Source organism: Telmatherina bonti, assembly GCF_933228915.1.
Source record: "Telmatherina bonti genome assembly, chromosome: 11".
Classification (NCBI taxonomy): domain Eukaryota; kingdom Metazoa; phylum Chordata; class Actinopteri; order Atheriniformes; family Telmatherinidae; genus Telmatherina; species Telmatherina bonti.
Window position 1 is genome coordinate 2863101 of NC_136629.1, and position 16483 is coordinate 2879583.

The window sequence follows — 16483 nt, forward strand, 5'->3', positions numbered from 1 at the left end:
AATGCTGAAGGTGTAAAATGAGTAACATTTCAAACATCTTACAGGAAAGACAACTTAGTTCTGTTTGAAGCATTTTAACAATAAAAATTGAATATTTAATGGTCATTTCCCCACAGCTTTTTTTTTTTTTAACTTGAATTAACACTTTGTATAAGTTGTGCAACTTCCCAAGACAAACATTGCACAAACACTGTTCTATTTGTGTGAACAGTCAACACTAACTGCACAGTTTGCAGTTAAATCTAAGCACTTTGACAGATCAGTATGCAGTAGTTTGTGTGCAAAAACTAGCATAACATCATGGCGCCCAACATTTAACGCTGGATTTGAACCCATGCCTTGTATACCATTACATACCTGTGTACCGGTGCAGAAAATGGACCAATCGCTGAGGTGAATTCCGTTTCGTCCAACCACAGGAACGGATTTTAAAACAATGACAAAAACTTGAATAACTTAAAAGTTTAAATGTTACAAAGACCAAAAGTCATAGAAAATATCTCCTGAATGAGCTGAAGAGTTTGATACTTGAATGGTTGAAGTGAGACAAAAGGTGTAGGAGGAGTAGAGTTTCAAAGATTTTGCGAGAAAAGACAATGGAGACCGGTACCAAGATGAACCGGACACTGCAAACCGGTGCAGAGCTCCGTTTGCACAGGTTTAACTGGCACTGCCCCGCGCTGGTTTAACTGGGACTGACCTGCACTGGTTTAACTGGCACTGCCCTGCACTGGTTTCACTGGCAATGCCCTGCACTGGTTTCACTGGCACTGCCCCGCACTGATACCACTGGCACTGCTTTGCACTGGTTTCACTGTCCCTACTTTGCACTGCCCTGCACTGGTTCCAATGGCACCTCCTTGTACTGGTTTCACTGGTACTGCCCTGTTCTGGTACCACTGGCACTGCTTTGCACTGGTTTCACTGGCACTGCCCTGTACTGGTTTCACTGGCACTCCGTTGCACTGTTAGTATCAAATTCATTTATATATTTTTTATTTTGTTGCTACCTTGTCTTTGTTAAATAGCGTTATAAAATATACTTTAGCATAAAACACGTAGTTTTTAATGTTTTACGGTGATCTGTATCATAACAACATCTCTGTCCTTTGTAACAAACCAAACTGTGAGAAAAATCAGGTAAAAATTGGTGAAGTTATTGTTGTGGTTGGACCTACACCTTACAGATAAATGCACTGGAGGCGCATGCAGACACACCCAAGATGGCGGCGCGGTGAGACGTTAGCTCGTTTCGGCAGCGTGATGTTATGCGGCGTCTATGTATATTATGTCTATGGTATGGGCAGCGTGATACCACGAAGGAAACGTAGAAGAAGAACCGGGAATGCGGAAACACGAGCAGCAAACAAGATGGCGGCGGCCACGAAGAACGTGGAGGAGATCCGGAGTCGCGTTTTCCTGGGAGAGTTTGGTGTGAAAAATGTAAGTCTGGCACTGCCCACACCTGGTCTGTGAAACACTTGGGGCCTCATGTCTAACCCTGCAGCGCCAAACCCGCATTACGCCAGTTCCAGTCCACTGGGATTTCTAAAACCTGTCCACTTCAGGGATTTCTAAAACCAGTCTACTGGGATTTCTAAAACCAGCCCACTTCTGGGATTTCTAAAACCAGTCCACTGGGATTTCTAAAACCAGTTTACTTGGATTTCTAAAACCAGTCCACTTTTAGGGTTTCTAAAAGCAGGACTTGGCGGTGAAACGTCCCGACCTCCACGCCAACTCTGACCCCGGCGTACGACATCTGGAGAAACGGGAAACGGCGACACCAAAGGCAGAAAATAAAAAGAAATCTGAGCCATTTTTTCCAAATGAAATGTAAACTTTCCCCCAGAATGTTGGACATTAACAGCATCTGCAGAAGAAGAGAAAAAGTTCCTCCAGCACGTAAAACGTCCAGCAGGAAAATGTTCTGAAACCAAGCAGTTCTACATGTTAGAAAAGCCACATCACACAGTTAATAAGTCGTACAGAAGCTGCCGTACTAATAAAGCTCTACATGAAGACCTGCAGGTAAAAGGAGGCGGTCGCCATGACAACAGCCCATCATCAGGCTGCTCAGGTGTTTCCTCCACCTGCAGATACAGAACATGAAGTGATGGTTGGATATAAAATGCTCCCCAATGTGGCTTATCTGTCCCTGCTGGTGGAGATGGAACATGGAGACTCTGGACTCCAGTCCGGCACCTTCCAAAGGGAAGGGACTGACAGGTCGGGTCCGCTCCTTTTCCCAACCCAGAGCAGAGGAACAGAACGATGTTCTCCACAGCCAGACGTGGTGTAGCGGCCATCGGGCAGATGGAGGCAGGTGGAGGTGCCTCCATGCCCAGGAGGAAACCTGTTGTACAGCTGCAGATGTGTGCAGTAAAATTTACTGTTGATCCTGATTTATGAAGGAAACAGGTGTGGGACGTGCGTGCGCACTGCTTTGTAAATCGTGATGTTTTTTTGCGCCGCATTTCCTGTTTTCCGTACGTACGCCGCCTGTAGTCATCGTTGCTACGCACAGTTTGATAAATGAGGCACCTGGTCTGTCCCAACTTGCTGTTTCAGCTGAATTCTGGGGCAGAAAACAAGTTGTTTGATGCGACGGTTTCGCACGTGGCACAGGAGCAGTTTAGGACAACACTGAAGTTAGCTTCTGATTCGCTATATGTGTAAAGGGCGATTCCACTGAATTTTTGGGAAATTAGACTGCATTAGACCAGGTTCTGACAAAAAACTACAATACTTAGACTCTTCAAACCTGGACTGAAATATTCTACATACTATTCAGATTAAAGAAAATACAATATTGGTGTAGATCCGATACCAGGTTAATGAAAGGAGGAGGTCTTGTTCCGGAGGCTGATGGCTGCTGGCAGGAATGATCTTCTGTATCTTTCAGTCTTACATGGGACCTGAAGAAGCCTCTCACTGAACACACTTTGTTGTTTCATCACTGTGTTGTGGAGAGGGTGTGAAGAATCCTCCATCATCTTCATCAGCTTGTGCAGCATTCTTCTTTGGACAATCAGCTCCAGCGGCTCCAGAGTTACTCCAAGCACAGAAGCAGCTTTCTGGATCAGTTTGTTGATTCTCTTCAAGTCTCTGGTTCTGATGCTACTACCCCAGCAGATGCTGCAAAGCTGACTGCACTCTCCACAACAGACTTCTAGAAGATATGCAACATCTTGGTGCAGACGTTAAACCATCTCAGCTTCCTTAAGAAGTACAGTCTGCTCTGACCTTTCTTGTAGATGTAGTCAGTGTTGCATTTCCAGTCCAGTTTGTTGTCCAGCTGAACTCCAAGATACTTGTATTCCTCCACCACCTCCACCTCCTCTCCCAGGATGGAAACAGTGCTTTGTTTATTCTTCTTCCTCCTGAAGTCAACAATCATCTCTTTTGTTTTGCTGCTATTTAATATGAGATGATTGTCACCGCACCATTTAACAAACTGACTGACCAGTTCTCTGTACTCTGCTTCTTGTCCATCCCTGATACACCCCACAACTGCAGAGTCATCAGAGTATTTCTGCAGATGACAGGACTCAGAGTTGTACTGGAAGTCTGAGGTGTACAGAGTGAAGAGGAATGGCCAGAGTACAGTTCCTTGTGGTGCACCAGTGCTGCTGACCTCCATCTCAGACACACAACCTTTCAGTCTCACAAACTGGGGTCTGTTTGTGAGGTAGTCATAGATCCAGGTGGTTGTGGAGGTATCCACCTGGAATTTATGGAGCTTCTCACATAACAAAGCAGGCTGAATGGTATTAAAAGCACTGAGAAATGAAAGAACATGACCCTCAGAGTGCTGCCTGAATGGTCCAGATGAGAGTGTGCTCTCTGGAGCAGGTATATGATGGCATCTTCAACCCCAAGTCCATTATCATATGCAAACTGGAATGGGTCCTGAAAGGTGTTTACTTGCTTGTTGAGGTGAGCCAGTAAGAGTCTCTCCAGGACTTTCATGATGTGAGATGTCAGGGCAACTGGTCTGTAGTCACTTGGTTCAGCTGGTTGTGTTTTTTAGGCACTGGAACAAGGCAGGAGGTTTTCCACAGCACTGGGACTCTATTTTGTCTCAGACTGGTGTTGAAAAGGTGCTGGAGAATCGGACATAGTTGTTCTGAGCAGGTCTTGAGAACTCTGGGACTGACACCATCTGGACCTGCAGCCTTGTTCTGGTTCAGTTTCTCAAGTTGCTTCTTAACCTGATTGCAGGAGACAAACAAGGTGGAGGTCTCAGGATGTCCTGATGTGGAGGGAGATGAAGCTGTGTTCTGGTCCATGACTGAGCTGCAGGGTGACAGATTGGAGGCGTGACAGGAAAGCAGTGGGCTTATGGAGGGTGTGTGGTCTGTTGGGCTGGAGGTAGGGGGTGAACTGAACCTGTTGAAGAATATGTTCAGCTCATTAGCTCTGTCCAGACCTCCATCAGGCTGGTCCCCCTTTAACTTGAAGCCGGTGATCTTCTTCATTCCAGACCACACATCCCTCAGGTTATTCTGCTGGAGCTGACTTTCTAACTTCTTCCTGTAGTCCTCCTTGCACTTCTTAGTTTGTGTTTAAGTTGTTTTTGTGTTGCCCTCAATAACTCCCTGTCTCCATCCCTGAAGGCTTTCTTTTTGATGTTCAGCAGCTTTTTCAGGTCACTGGTGATCCAGGGTTTGTTATTGGGGAAGCACCTCACTGTTCTTGTTGGGACGATGCCGTCCACACAGAAGTTTATGTAATCTGTCACACACTCAGTCATGGCGTTGATGTCGTCTCCATGAGGTTCACAGAGGACGTTCCAGTCTGTAGCCTCAAAGCCTCCTCTAAGAGCATCTTCAGCTTCAGCAGACCAGATTTTGATAGTCTTTGTGATGACTGGTTGCTGCTGAACGACGGGCTTGTAGGTGGAGGTGAGAAGAACCAGATTATGGTCAGATCTTCCTAAAGGAGGCAGGGCAGAACAACTGGATCCATTATTCATATTTGCATAAAATAAGTCCAAGATCTTATTTTCTCTGGTGGAGCAGCTGACAAACTGCTGGAATGTTGGTAGAGTTGCAGAGAGGGAGACGTTGTTGAAGTCTCCGGAGATCGCCATGAATGAGTTTGGATGCTGTGTTTGTAGCCGAGCAACGACGGAGCTGATGACATCACAGGCTGTGTCTGGTGCGGTACCAGGTATTATATAAACCGCTACCAGAATAACACAGGTAAACTCTCTGGGTAAATAATATGGACGGAAGCTCACAGCTAACAGTTCCATGTCCCTTGTGCATATCTTCTCCTTGACAGTAACATGTCCAGGATGACACCAACGCTGGTTAACCAGCACTGCAATTCCACCACCCTTTAGCTTTCTGCTGTGTTGTCTACTGCGGTCTGCACGGACCGTTTTAAAGCCCGGTACAGACACATTACAGTCAGGGATGTGTTCACGCAGCCATGTCTCGGTGAAGCACATAATACTGCACTCTCTGTATTCTTTCTGAGACCTTGTTAGCATCTCAAGCTTGTCCGTTTTGTTAGCTAGCGATCTCATATTACCCATGACGACGGTCGGGAGAAATGGTTTAAATCTCCATTTTTTCCTCTGTCTGACTCCCGCTCTGCATCCTCTTCTCTTTCTTTTCAAATCCATCGGGATTTGATGTGTTGTTTTACTGATAATCCTGATTTGGGAGAGTTTAATTAGTTGATCCCGATTGTAAACAAGTCTTTCGTTGCCATGGAGACTCATCATAACAAGTCTTGAAGGAGCCAAAAATATGTAAAGAAATCTCCCTTGCAGCACACCCTCCGAACCGGCATGGGATCCTCAGAAATAGAAGACCTAATTTGAGGTAATATCTATGTGAGAAGAGTTTGTACTTTTAAAAAAATCAAGATAGCAAGTCGGAGCTACTCCAATTTGCTGCCATTAGATGGTGCAATCTCGAATGGAGAATATATAATATTAGAGTAGTATAATATAAAATATAGTGTAATACAAAGAGATGTTTATTATGTTACAGCTCCAGACATGCTGGGCGAACCAGTAAAAATGCTATATGACTCATATGATCATCTAATAACTCTAAAATATATTCAGTTTCATGAAATAAAGTCCAGGTCAAGTGTCTTCTATGGCCTGCAGGAGAGTGATAACATACAGCGACTGTGTGTTTCACAGTGCAATAAAAAGGCTTCTTATCACATAAAATCTGACATGCTGGCTGACGTGGGAATCATTTCAAACACGGTTCAAGATTTACAGAATAAAAACATTTACTTTTAATTTTCCTGTTTGAGAGAGAGTAAGAAAAAGTGTAACTTTGTCTTGTATGGATACTGCCCGGTTTATTAAGTTACTAAAGATTTCTCTGAAACAAGATGTTCATTTGCAAAACAAACATCATTTGGGATGAAGTTTGTGCTACATACAAATTTCAATAATTTGTATTCTCATTAAATAAATAAATGTTTCACAGAGAAAATGTCTTACTGAATCTGAATAGTATGTAGAATATTTTAGTCCAGGTTTGAAGAGTCTAAGTATTGTAGTTGTTTTTCAGAACCTGGTCTAATGCAGTCTAGTTCCTCACAGATGTTGTTGTACTGGATCTCTCTCTCACACGCACACACATCGTGGCTGTAGGTCTGTGTTCCAGTTTGTGGTGAGGAAAGCTGCTGGTTGCGTTGGTTTTTACTCTTCTGATGCTGGAACCTGCAGGTTGAACAAATAGTCTGACCCTTATGGTGCATTCAGGCTCACTGGTTTAATGGGAAACTTCTAAATCCTGCAGGACATCGTTAGAGACGACGTTTCTAGTCTGGAGAAAAATCTGAACCAGTTCCTGGATCACTGGTGGACTGGTACCTCGTATTCCTCGCAGAACATGAGCCAAACGACTAAACATCCCCCCATCCATCTCTTTATCCATCCATCCATCCCTTTATCCATCCATCCATCCCTTTATCCATCCATCCAGCCATCCCTTTATCCATCCATCCATCCCTTTATCCATCCATCCATCCATCTCTTTATCCATCCATCCATCCCTTTATCCATCCATCCATCCATCCATCCCTTTATCCATCCATCCAGCCATCCCTTTATCCATCCATCCATCCCTTTATCCATCCATCCATCCCTTTATCCATCCATCCAGCCATCCCTTTATCCATCCATCCATCCCTTTATCCATCCATCCAGCCATCCCTTTATCCATCCATCCAGCTATCCCTTTATCCATCCATCCATCCCTTTATCCATCCATCCAGCCATCCCTTTATCCATCCATCCAGCCATCCCTTTATCCATCCATCCATCCATCCCTTTATCCATCCATCCAGCCATCCCTTTATCCATCCATCCATCCCTTTATCCATCCATCCAGCCATCCCTTTATCCATCCATCCATCTCTTTATCCATCCATCCAGCCATCCCTTTATCCATCCATCCATCCCTTTATCCATCCATCCAGCCATCCCTTTATCCATCCATCCAGCCATCCCTTTATCCATCCATCCAGCCATCTTTTCCTCCCTCCCTCCATCCTGTGAGCACAGAGGAGAAAAGAAGCCTGGGAGATGGACGTTGTGTCCTGAAGGAGCCTCTGTCCGTTCTCCTGGAGCATGCTCAGTGAAGCAGCCAGGATGTGTCAGCAGCTGGGTTTGGCTGGAAGCCTGAAGGTGTAGAGCGATGCAGTGAACTCTCCCAGCTAAACCATGGTTCTGTTTCCTTTCAGGTCCATACGACAGATTTTCCTGGGAATTATCCCAGCTATGATGACACGTGGAACATGCAGGAGTTTCAGAAGGTGAGACGTCGTCGCTCACTTGGACCACACGTCTAGTCCGGTTGTGATGCGGAGCCTCCGTTTCTGAGGACAACCAGCACTTGGAATGATGAAGAAAGTAGAATGTGTCTGCAGCAGGCTGGCCATCCTGCTTTTCACTCACTATTTTAACACCAAACAGTTCAGCAGAGCAATGCAATGCCAGTGTGTACTAAACTCTGGTCATGTGACCCTCCAGCTGGTCTACGGAGGGTTTCTATCCATCCAGGAGGTTTACAGTCCAGACACAACATGTAGTGTTTATTCAGAGACTCTAGATGGTAAATCCACCATTATTTATCACATCTTCATCACCATCACTACCATGTTGCTAAGAGACCTCTATTTTCACCTGGACATGATGATGAAGACACTTCCTGTCAGACTTTCCACCAATCAGAGAGCTTAAACTGACGGTAACGTCCAATCAGGAGCAGCCAAAGATCAACAAGTGATGAGAAAAGCAGGAAAATAATGATCCTCTATGGCTGGAATAAAGCCAAGAAGACGTTTGGGATGCAGCTGAGGTGGAGGTGCTGCAGTGAGGAGAGCAGGTAGATAGTAGCAGGAAGACGTGTGGAAACATGGAAAGTGTGTGTGTGTGTGTGTGTGTGTGTGTGTTTCAGATGAGAAAAGGTTTGGTCACTGCTGATCTATGTGTGTTATTTCTACAAACTTCTGGTTTCTCTTTATGCTGCTTTTTCTGTTCATACATTCATTTTACATCATTTTAGCCTCAGAATCTGACAGCTGAGGCTGAAAACATCCCGTCTCCATGGAAACGTCACGTCTCCATGGCGACAGCTGACGGAGTAAAAAGCTTCTACATGATGGTTTATAGCAGGAAAACCAGGTGGAGCAGAACATTTCTGGGGGAGTTTAAAGGATATCCGTATTTTTGACAGCAGAATGAATCGGACCGATATCATGTCAACTGAAGTGAAAAATCAGTCCGATTAATTAGCAGCTTTTAAAGAAATAAACTCCCGACGGTGTAAATGCCTCTCTAGGTGGAGCCTTGGCGTAAACTCTGACATGAGGAGCAGGAGGTCCAACGATAAGTCGTCTCGGACCAATCAAGTCGCTGCATCCAGCTCAGCCTCCAGGTGACGCGCCATTGGCTTACCTGCCTGGAGCCACCTGATAGGCTGAGAATCTCTGCCTCGCTCGGCCTTTACAGCACAGAGAGAGAAAAATCCTCCATTTCACATGTTTCTCTACCTTCTCCTGGTTCCAGAACTTCCGGATTGATGTGGTGAATCTGGATGAGAACAGCATGGAGTTTGACATGGTGGGGATCGATGCCGCTATTGCTAACGCCTTCAGGAGGATCCTGCTAGCAGAGGTAACTTCCTGTTTACTCCCAGCACACGCCGTCATCATTCTGACACGTGTCGCCGTCGGTCCGCCGCCCGGTGTCGCCGTCGGTCCGCCGCCCGGTGTCGCCGTCGGTCCGCCGCCCGGTGTCGCCGTCGTGTTTTATTTTACCCTGCAGCGGTCTGTCATAAGAACCTGAGCATTCATGCAGGGAGGACAGGAGCCCAGTGCATCATGGGACATGTCCCAGCAGCCTCGGCCTCTGGCAGCAGAGCTGAAGGGACCGATGGTTGGCACTGCGGTTCGCTGGTTCGAGTCCGGCCAGGGGGAGGCCTGTGTGGAGTCTGCAGATGTGTGTGTTGGTTAATGGATCGGTGCGTCCTCCGCTCCGCTCCGCGTTTTTTGTTTGGATGCATAATCTATTAATCATCATCATTTTTAGAAACTCCATCTTATCTTATTATATAGTTCTTGCATCCTGCTTGTCCTGGTTCTTTCGGACGTGATGTCACTGCGTGTATTTTACTCCTCAAGTCGTTGGGGAACGGCTCGGCTCTGTACCGACGGATTATCGTTGAGTTAGTTATTCCACCGACCAAGCCAGAGTGGCGTGCCGCCGCTTCGCCATGCTTACATCGCTGTGAGTTTGGCGATGGCGGAAAGTATCGGGCCGTATGATTCAGAAGAAGAGCAGAAGGATGAAATGTCTGCTTGTTGTTGGGATTGGGCGTAGAATCCTCCAGGTGGCGTTCCTGAACTCGACGCGGTCCCAATGCCGCTGCAGATCCAGTGGCTTTGTGGCTTCTGGTTTTCTTTGATCAAAGTGGTTTTTTCTGCTTCCAGGTGCCGACCATGGCGATAGAGAGAGTGTTCATCTACAACAACACATCCATCGTCCAGGATGAAGTTCTGGCCCACAGATTGGGCCTCGTCCCCATTCGGGCTGATCCTCGTCTGTTTGAGTACAAGAACCCAGGTAAATCTGGGTTCCCCCGACACAGACCCGTCTGTTTACGGTTTCCAGCCTCATAGTTCAGCTCTGTCTGCCCAAAGCAGCACCGTCCTGTTGGGGGCGGGGGGGCACAGCGGCAGCAGAACCAACACCTCATTATCTGTTAGCAAACAGACGTCTGGGAGATGAAGCGCTCCAACGGGAAGCGTCGGATCCCCCAACCCGAGGAGACGGCAGGATGAGTGGAAAAGCAGAATGCTGTGTCCTCACACCCTGGAACCTCAGCCGGAAATTGGAGCCAGTTCCAGACCAGGATCCAGCACTGCTGCACCCAGACCACCACATACATACAGATAGATATCTATATATATCTATATTTTACCTGAAAGGGGCGGGGCATGTTCGTATATGTCACCACCTGAAAACAATCCGTTTTACCTGCAACAGGAAGAACGCGGAAGCAGCATCCTACCGCTTCATCCTTCCTCCATCTTAACCACGCCCACCTCACGTGTCAAACCAATCACACGATACTTACCTGGTGAAAGGTGTGTGTGCTTGGTATTTAGGCAGCTTCATGAAGCCTTAACCCCTGGTGGTCGGCAGACTGCTGCTGGAGAACCTGAGAGATCAGAGACGTTCTGGATGTAAATATCAGGTTTAGTGGATCTGAGACGATGGACATAACATCTGATCTTATAACGTGCACTATGAAGATGTGTGCTTGTGGGCCGTTACGGACCCTGCTCTGTCCACGCTGTTATATATAAAGTGTGCAGGACTCATCAGGTGGACTCATCGTGCTTCCTGACTTCCAGGTGAAGAGTCTGCAGACGAGGAAGCTTCAGAAATCGACACGATTCAGCTGCAGCTGAAGATTAAATGCAGCAGGAACCCCCGAGCCAGTAAAGACTCCTCAGACCCCAAAGAGCTGTATCTGAACCACATGGGTAGGTTTCTGCACGCCGTTCTGATGGCCGAACCGTCCTAGTGACACGGGTTACACCGTCTTTCTGCTTCCAGTTTATTCCGGGGACCTGAAGTGGGTTCCCATCGGGAACCAGGCAGATGTGTTTGCAGACTCTGGTATCGGCCCGGTCCACGACGATATCCTCCTCGCTCAGCTGAGACCAGGCCAGGAGCTGGACATCCTCATGCACTGTGTCAAAGGACTCGGTCGGAACTAGTTGGGCTTCATCTCTACATGACAGACACATGGCTGATTTCTGCTGCTGAAATGTGTTTATTCCTGCTCAGGTAAGGACCACGCCAAGTTCTCCCCGGTGGCGACGGCCAGCTACCGCCTCCTCCCAGAGATCAGCCTCCTGGAGCCGGTGGAGGGCGAGAAAGCCGAGCGTCTGAAGACCTGCTTCTCTAAAGGGGTCATAGACCTGGAAGATGTCCACGGTACAGGTCCGGTAGCAGAGGGTCCACGGTACAGGTCCGGTAGCAGGGTCCACGGTACAGGTCCGGTAGCAGGGTCCACGGTACAGGTCCGGTAGCAGGGTCCACGGTACAGGTCCGGTAGCAGGGTCCACGGTACAGGTCCGGTAGCAGGGTCCACGGTACAGGTCCGGTAGCAGAGGGTCCACGGTACAGGTCCGGTAGCAGGGTCCACGGTACAGGTCCGGTAGCAGAGGGTCCACGGTACAGGTCCGGTAGCAGGGTCCACGGTACAGGTCCGGTAGCAGGGTCCACGGTACAGGTCCGGTAGCAGGGTCCACGGTACAGGTCCGGTAGCAGGGTCCACGGTACAGGTCCGGTAGCAGAGGGTCCACGGTACAGGTCCGGTAGCAGGGTCCACGGTACAGGTCCGGTAGCAGAGGGTCCACGGTACAGGTCCGGTAGCAGAGGGTCCACGGTACAGGTCCGGTAGCAGAGGGTCCACGGTACAGGTCCGGTAGCAGGGTCCACGGTACAGGTCCGGTAGCAGGGTCCACGGTACAGGTCCGGTAGCAGAGGGTCCACGGTACAGGTCCGGTAGCAGAGGGTCCACGGTACAGGTCCGGTAGCAGGGTCCACGGTACAGGTCCGGTAGCAGGGTCCACGGTACAGGTCCGGTAGCAGGGTCCACGGTACAGGTCCGGTAGCAGAGGGTCCACGGTACAGGTCCGGTAGCAGAGGGTCCACGGTACAGGTCCGGTAGCAGGGTCCACGGTACAGGTCCGGTAGCAGGGTCCACGGTACAGGTCCGGTAGCAGGGTCCACGGTACAGGTCCGGTAGCAGAGTCCACGGTACAGGTCCGGTAGCAGGGTCCACGGTACAGGTCCGGTAGCAGGGTCCACGGTACAGGTCCGGTAGCAGAGGGTCCACGGTACAGGTCCGGTAGCAGGGTCCACGGTACAGGTCCGGTAGCAGGGTCCACGGTACAGGTCCGGTAGCAGGGTCCACGGTACAGGTCCGGTAGCAGAGTCCACGGTACAGGTCCGGTAGCAGAGTCCACGGTACAGGTCCGGTAGCAGAGGGTCCACGGTACAGGTCCGGTAGCAGGGTCCACGGTACAGGTCCGGTAGCAGGGTCCACGGTACAGGTCCGGTAGCAGGGTCCACGGTACAGGTCCGGTAGCAGAGTCCACGGTACAGGTCCGGTAGCAGAGGGTCCACGGTACAGGTCCGGTAGCAGAGGGTCCACGGTACAGGTCCGGTAGCAGAGGGTCCACGGTACAGGTCCGGTAGCAGAGGGTCCACGGTACAGGTCCGGTAGCAGAGGGTCCACGGTACAGGTCCGGTAGCAGAGGGTCCACGGTACAGGTCCGGTAGCAGAGGGTCCACGGTACAGGTCCGGTAGCAGGGTCCACGGTACAGGTCCGGTAGCAGGGTCCACGGTACAGGTCCGGTAGCAGGGTCCACGGTACAGGTCCGGTAGCAGGGTCCACGGTACAGGTCCGGTAGCAGAGGGTCCACGGTACAGGTCCGGTAGCAGGGTCCACGGTACAGGTCCGGTAGCAGGGTCCACGGTACAGGTCCGGTAGCAGAGGGTCCACGGTACAGGTCCGGTAGCAGGGTCCACGTCAGGCTGGACTGGATGTGTTCTCCAGTGGTGTGTGGTGTGTACTGCATCAGGCGGCGGGGCCTCGCCGGGGGCAGACGTTAGACGTCTCTAGCGACCTGTAAACTGTTGTCGGGGGGCGTGACACGGGGGGCGTGACACGGGGGGCGTGACACGGGGGCGTGACACGGGGGCGTGACACGGGGGCGTGACACGGGGGGCGTGACACGGGGGGCGTGACACGGGGGGCGTGACACGGGGGCGTGACACAGGGGCGTGACACAGGTGGGTGTCGGCAGCCCCAGCTGACATTTAATGGTCTGAACTGTTTTGTCTTTTTCAGGTAAAAAATTGGCGAAAGTGGTGAACAGTCGGCTCGACACGTGCAGCAGGGAAGTCCTCCGACACAACGATCTGAAGGATGTAGTGAAGCTCGGACGAGTGCGGGACCATTTTATCTGTAAGTTTTCTCCACCATCACTCATCATGAGACGCATCTTTAGAAAGATTCCTGGAGAAAGTTTGTTCCATCCTCCACCAGAAGACAGAACGTTCTTCTTGTTCTCGAGGCCATGAGAAGAAAACGACGTCATTTTGTTCTCGCAGACGCGTTTGAAGACAGTTCTCGACACGTCAGACTGGCAGGAGTTTTTCCTGCGGGGCTCTGAGAAGTATCGTGTGATTGGTCGGACATGTGAGGTGGGCGTGGTTAAAAAGCAGGACTTGCTGCTTCTGCAGATTGTTTTGATAAAACAGCTGATCGAGGTGGAGAGAAAGTACCAACATTTTACATCAAAACACTCGGACCCCTCCCCTCTGCAGACCTCCCCCCCCGCAGTGACCCCTCCCCTCTGCAGACCTCCCCCCCCGCAGTGACCCCTCCCCTCTGCAGACCTCCCCCCCCGCAGTGACCCCTCCCCTCTGCAGATCTCCCCCCCGCAGTGACCCCTCCCCTCTGCAGACCTCCCCCCCCGCAGTGACCCCTCCCCTCTGCAGACCTCCCCCCCGCAGTGACCCCTCCCCTCTGCAGACCTCCCCCCCCGCAGTGACCCCTCCCCTCTGCAGATCTCCCCCCCGCAGTGACCCCTCCCCTCTGCAGACCTCCCCCCCCCGCAGTGACCCCTCCCCTCTGCAGACCTCCCCCCCGCAGTGACCCCTCCCCTCTGCAGACCTCCCCCCCCGCAGTGACCCCTCCCCTCTGCAGACCTCCCCCCCCGCAGTGACCCCTCCCCGCTGCAGACCTCCCCCCCCGCAGTGACCCCTCCCCTCTGCAGACCTCCCCCCCCGCAGTGACCCCTCCCCTCTGCAGACCTCCCCCCCCGCAGTGACCCCTCCCCTCTGCAGATCTCCCCCCCGCAGTGACCCCTCCCCTCTGCAGACCTCCCCCCCCCGCAGTGACCCCTCCCCTCTGCAGACCTCCCCCCCGCAGTGACCCCTCCCCTCTGCAGACCTCCCCCCCCGCAGTGACCCCTCCCCTCTGCAGACCTCCCCCCCCCGCAGTGACCCCTCCCCTCTGCAGACCTCCCCCCCCGCAGTGACCCCTCCCCTCTGCAGACCTCCCCCCCCCGCAGTGACCCCTCCCCTCTGCAGACCTCCCCCCCCGCAGTGACCCCTCCCCGCTGCAGACCTCCCCCCCCGCAGTGACCCCTCCCCTCTGCAGATCTCCCCCCCGCAGTGACCCCTCCCCTCTGCAGACCTCCCCCCCCCGCAGTGACCCCTCCCCTCTGCAGACCTCCCCCCCGCAGTGACCCCTCCCCTCTGCAGACCTCCCCCCCCGCAGTGACCCCTCCCCTCTGCAGACCTCCCCCCCCCGCAGTGACCCCTCCCCTCTGCAGACCTCCCCCCCGCAGTGACCCCTCCCCTCTGCAGACCTCCCCCCCCGCAGTGACCCCTCCCCGCTGCAGACCTCCCCCCCCGCAGTGACCCCTCCCCTCTGCAGACCTCCCCCCCCCGCAGTGACCCCTCCCCTCTGCAGACCTCCCCCCCCCGCAGTGCCCCCTCCCCTCTGCAGACCTCCCCCCGCAGTGACCCCTCCCCTCTGCAGACCTCCCCCCCGCAGTGACCCCTCCCCTCTGCAGACCTGCTCCTCCTGGAGGATGGATGGACCTGATGAACTAGAAGTTTTCCTTCCATCCCCCAGGAGCAGCAGGACCTTCTGGAGGAAGGGAGAAGCTCCAGATGTGCTGCTTGGTAAGATGCCGCTGAGAAAGCTCGGTCAGCTTTTTCACGTCTCAGCTGGTATTTTATTCCACTCTTCCTTTACAACGTCTTCTTTTCTTCAGAGTCCCGTGTGAAGATGTGTACAGGGAGGAAGGGGGAGGCAGCTTGGAGTTCTTACAGATCTGTTTTCTCTTCCAGTCTCTGTGGAGTCGACAGGCGTCCTGCCTCCGGATGTCTTGGTGCACGAGGCCGTCAAAGTTCTCATGTCCAAGTGTCAGACTTTCCTGAATGAACTGAACTCTGTTGACATGGAGTGACCGCTGTGGTCACATGACCCAGACAACAGTGAACCTTCAGAAAGCAGGCGTTCTCTCTGTGATATTTATATGATTGGACATGTTTGGACTTTGGATCCTCATAAATCCATCTGCAACCTCGACCCAGGTCCTCGGTTCTGCAACAGAAGTCTGAAGATGGGGCTCAACAACAAACTGTTTTATGCTGAAAGCAGAAGCTTCAGCAGCTGTCTGATAACGTCAGATAACCAAGATGACTTTGTTGGATCTGGTTCAGTTCTGAAGAGTCTGAAGGAGCAGCAGGGATAGGCAGTGTTCAGCTCCGTCCCTCGTGGGCTTCCGTAGGAACACCTGCAGCCTGTTTGGATCTGCTCATTAAACACAAGTTTGATTTGTAGAAAATAAAATATATCTGCTAAAAGATGAGTGTGTCTGAAGGTAAACATTGATCCGAGAGGTTCTGATCCGTTTCCGGAGGAACGTCAGAACTCTGACACTGGGAAAAAAAGTCTCCCAGCATGCTTTGGGGTTGTTTTGCAGTCAGTGTAACGATTCAAATATTCAGTGTTTGTGAAGGAAAAAGAAATGAAGGTCTGCTTTCAGATCGCCCGCACACCTTCTGCAACACGGTTCTGGAAACCAGAAACCTCTGCAGCGGCGTGAAGCCCAAGGATGTCCAATGATTGATGCCGTTTGACCTGTTCTGATGAAAAAACATATTTTTTCCAGCTGGAAGCAGAATAATGGCCAATGAGAGAAGTTAAAGGAAACTAGCAATGAGACGTTTATTTCAGACACGGGTTGGCGGAATGAGAAGTTTCATGTTGTAGGAAAACACACAGGCTTTGTTTTTCACCAGTTTTCACCTGGAGGAAGGTCGTAGAAAGACCTGCAAGTATCTGAACAAACTGTCTACGTGTGAGAGGAGATTGCTGAATGAAGGAGATTTAAAGA

General features: G+C 51.1%; 1 protein-coding gene across 5 annotated transcripts; it reads left to right on the plus strand.

Annotated features, from left to right (window-relative positions):
- The first annotated feature begins 1367 nt into the window (after window positions 1-1367).
- Window positions 1368-15941, plus strand: polr1c (RNA polymerase I and III subunit C). 5 transcript variants are annotated; one of them, XM_079248672.1, is made up of 9 exons: window positions 1368-1443; window positions 7726-7797; window positions 9053-9160; window positions 9976-10108; window positions 10903-11034; window positions 11108-11260; window positions 11342-11497; window positions 13417-13533; window positions 15432-15941. In XM_079248672.1, the coding sequence occupies exons 1-9, from the start codon at window positions 1372-1374 to the stop codon at window positions 15548-15550; spliced, it is 1062 nt and encodes a 353-aa protein (XP_079104798.1). In that variant the 5' UTR covers window positions 1368-1371; the 3' UTR covers window positions 15551-15941. The 5 variants fall into 5 exon arrangements, with proteins under 5 accessions (XP_079104798.1, XP_079104799.1, XP_079104800.1 ...); XM_079248673.1 differs by having other exon boundaries at window positions 11342-11491; XM_079248674.1 differs by lacking the exons at window positions 13417-13533; window positions 15432-15941 and adding an exon at window positions 11896-11980.
- Window positions 15942-16483: the final 542 nt, after the last annotated feature.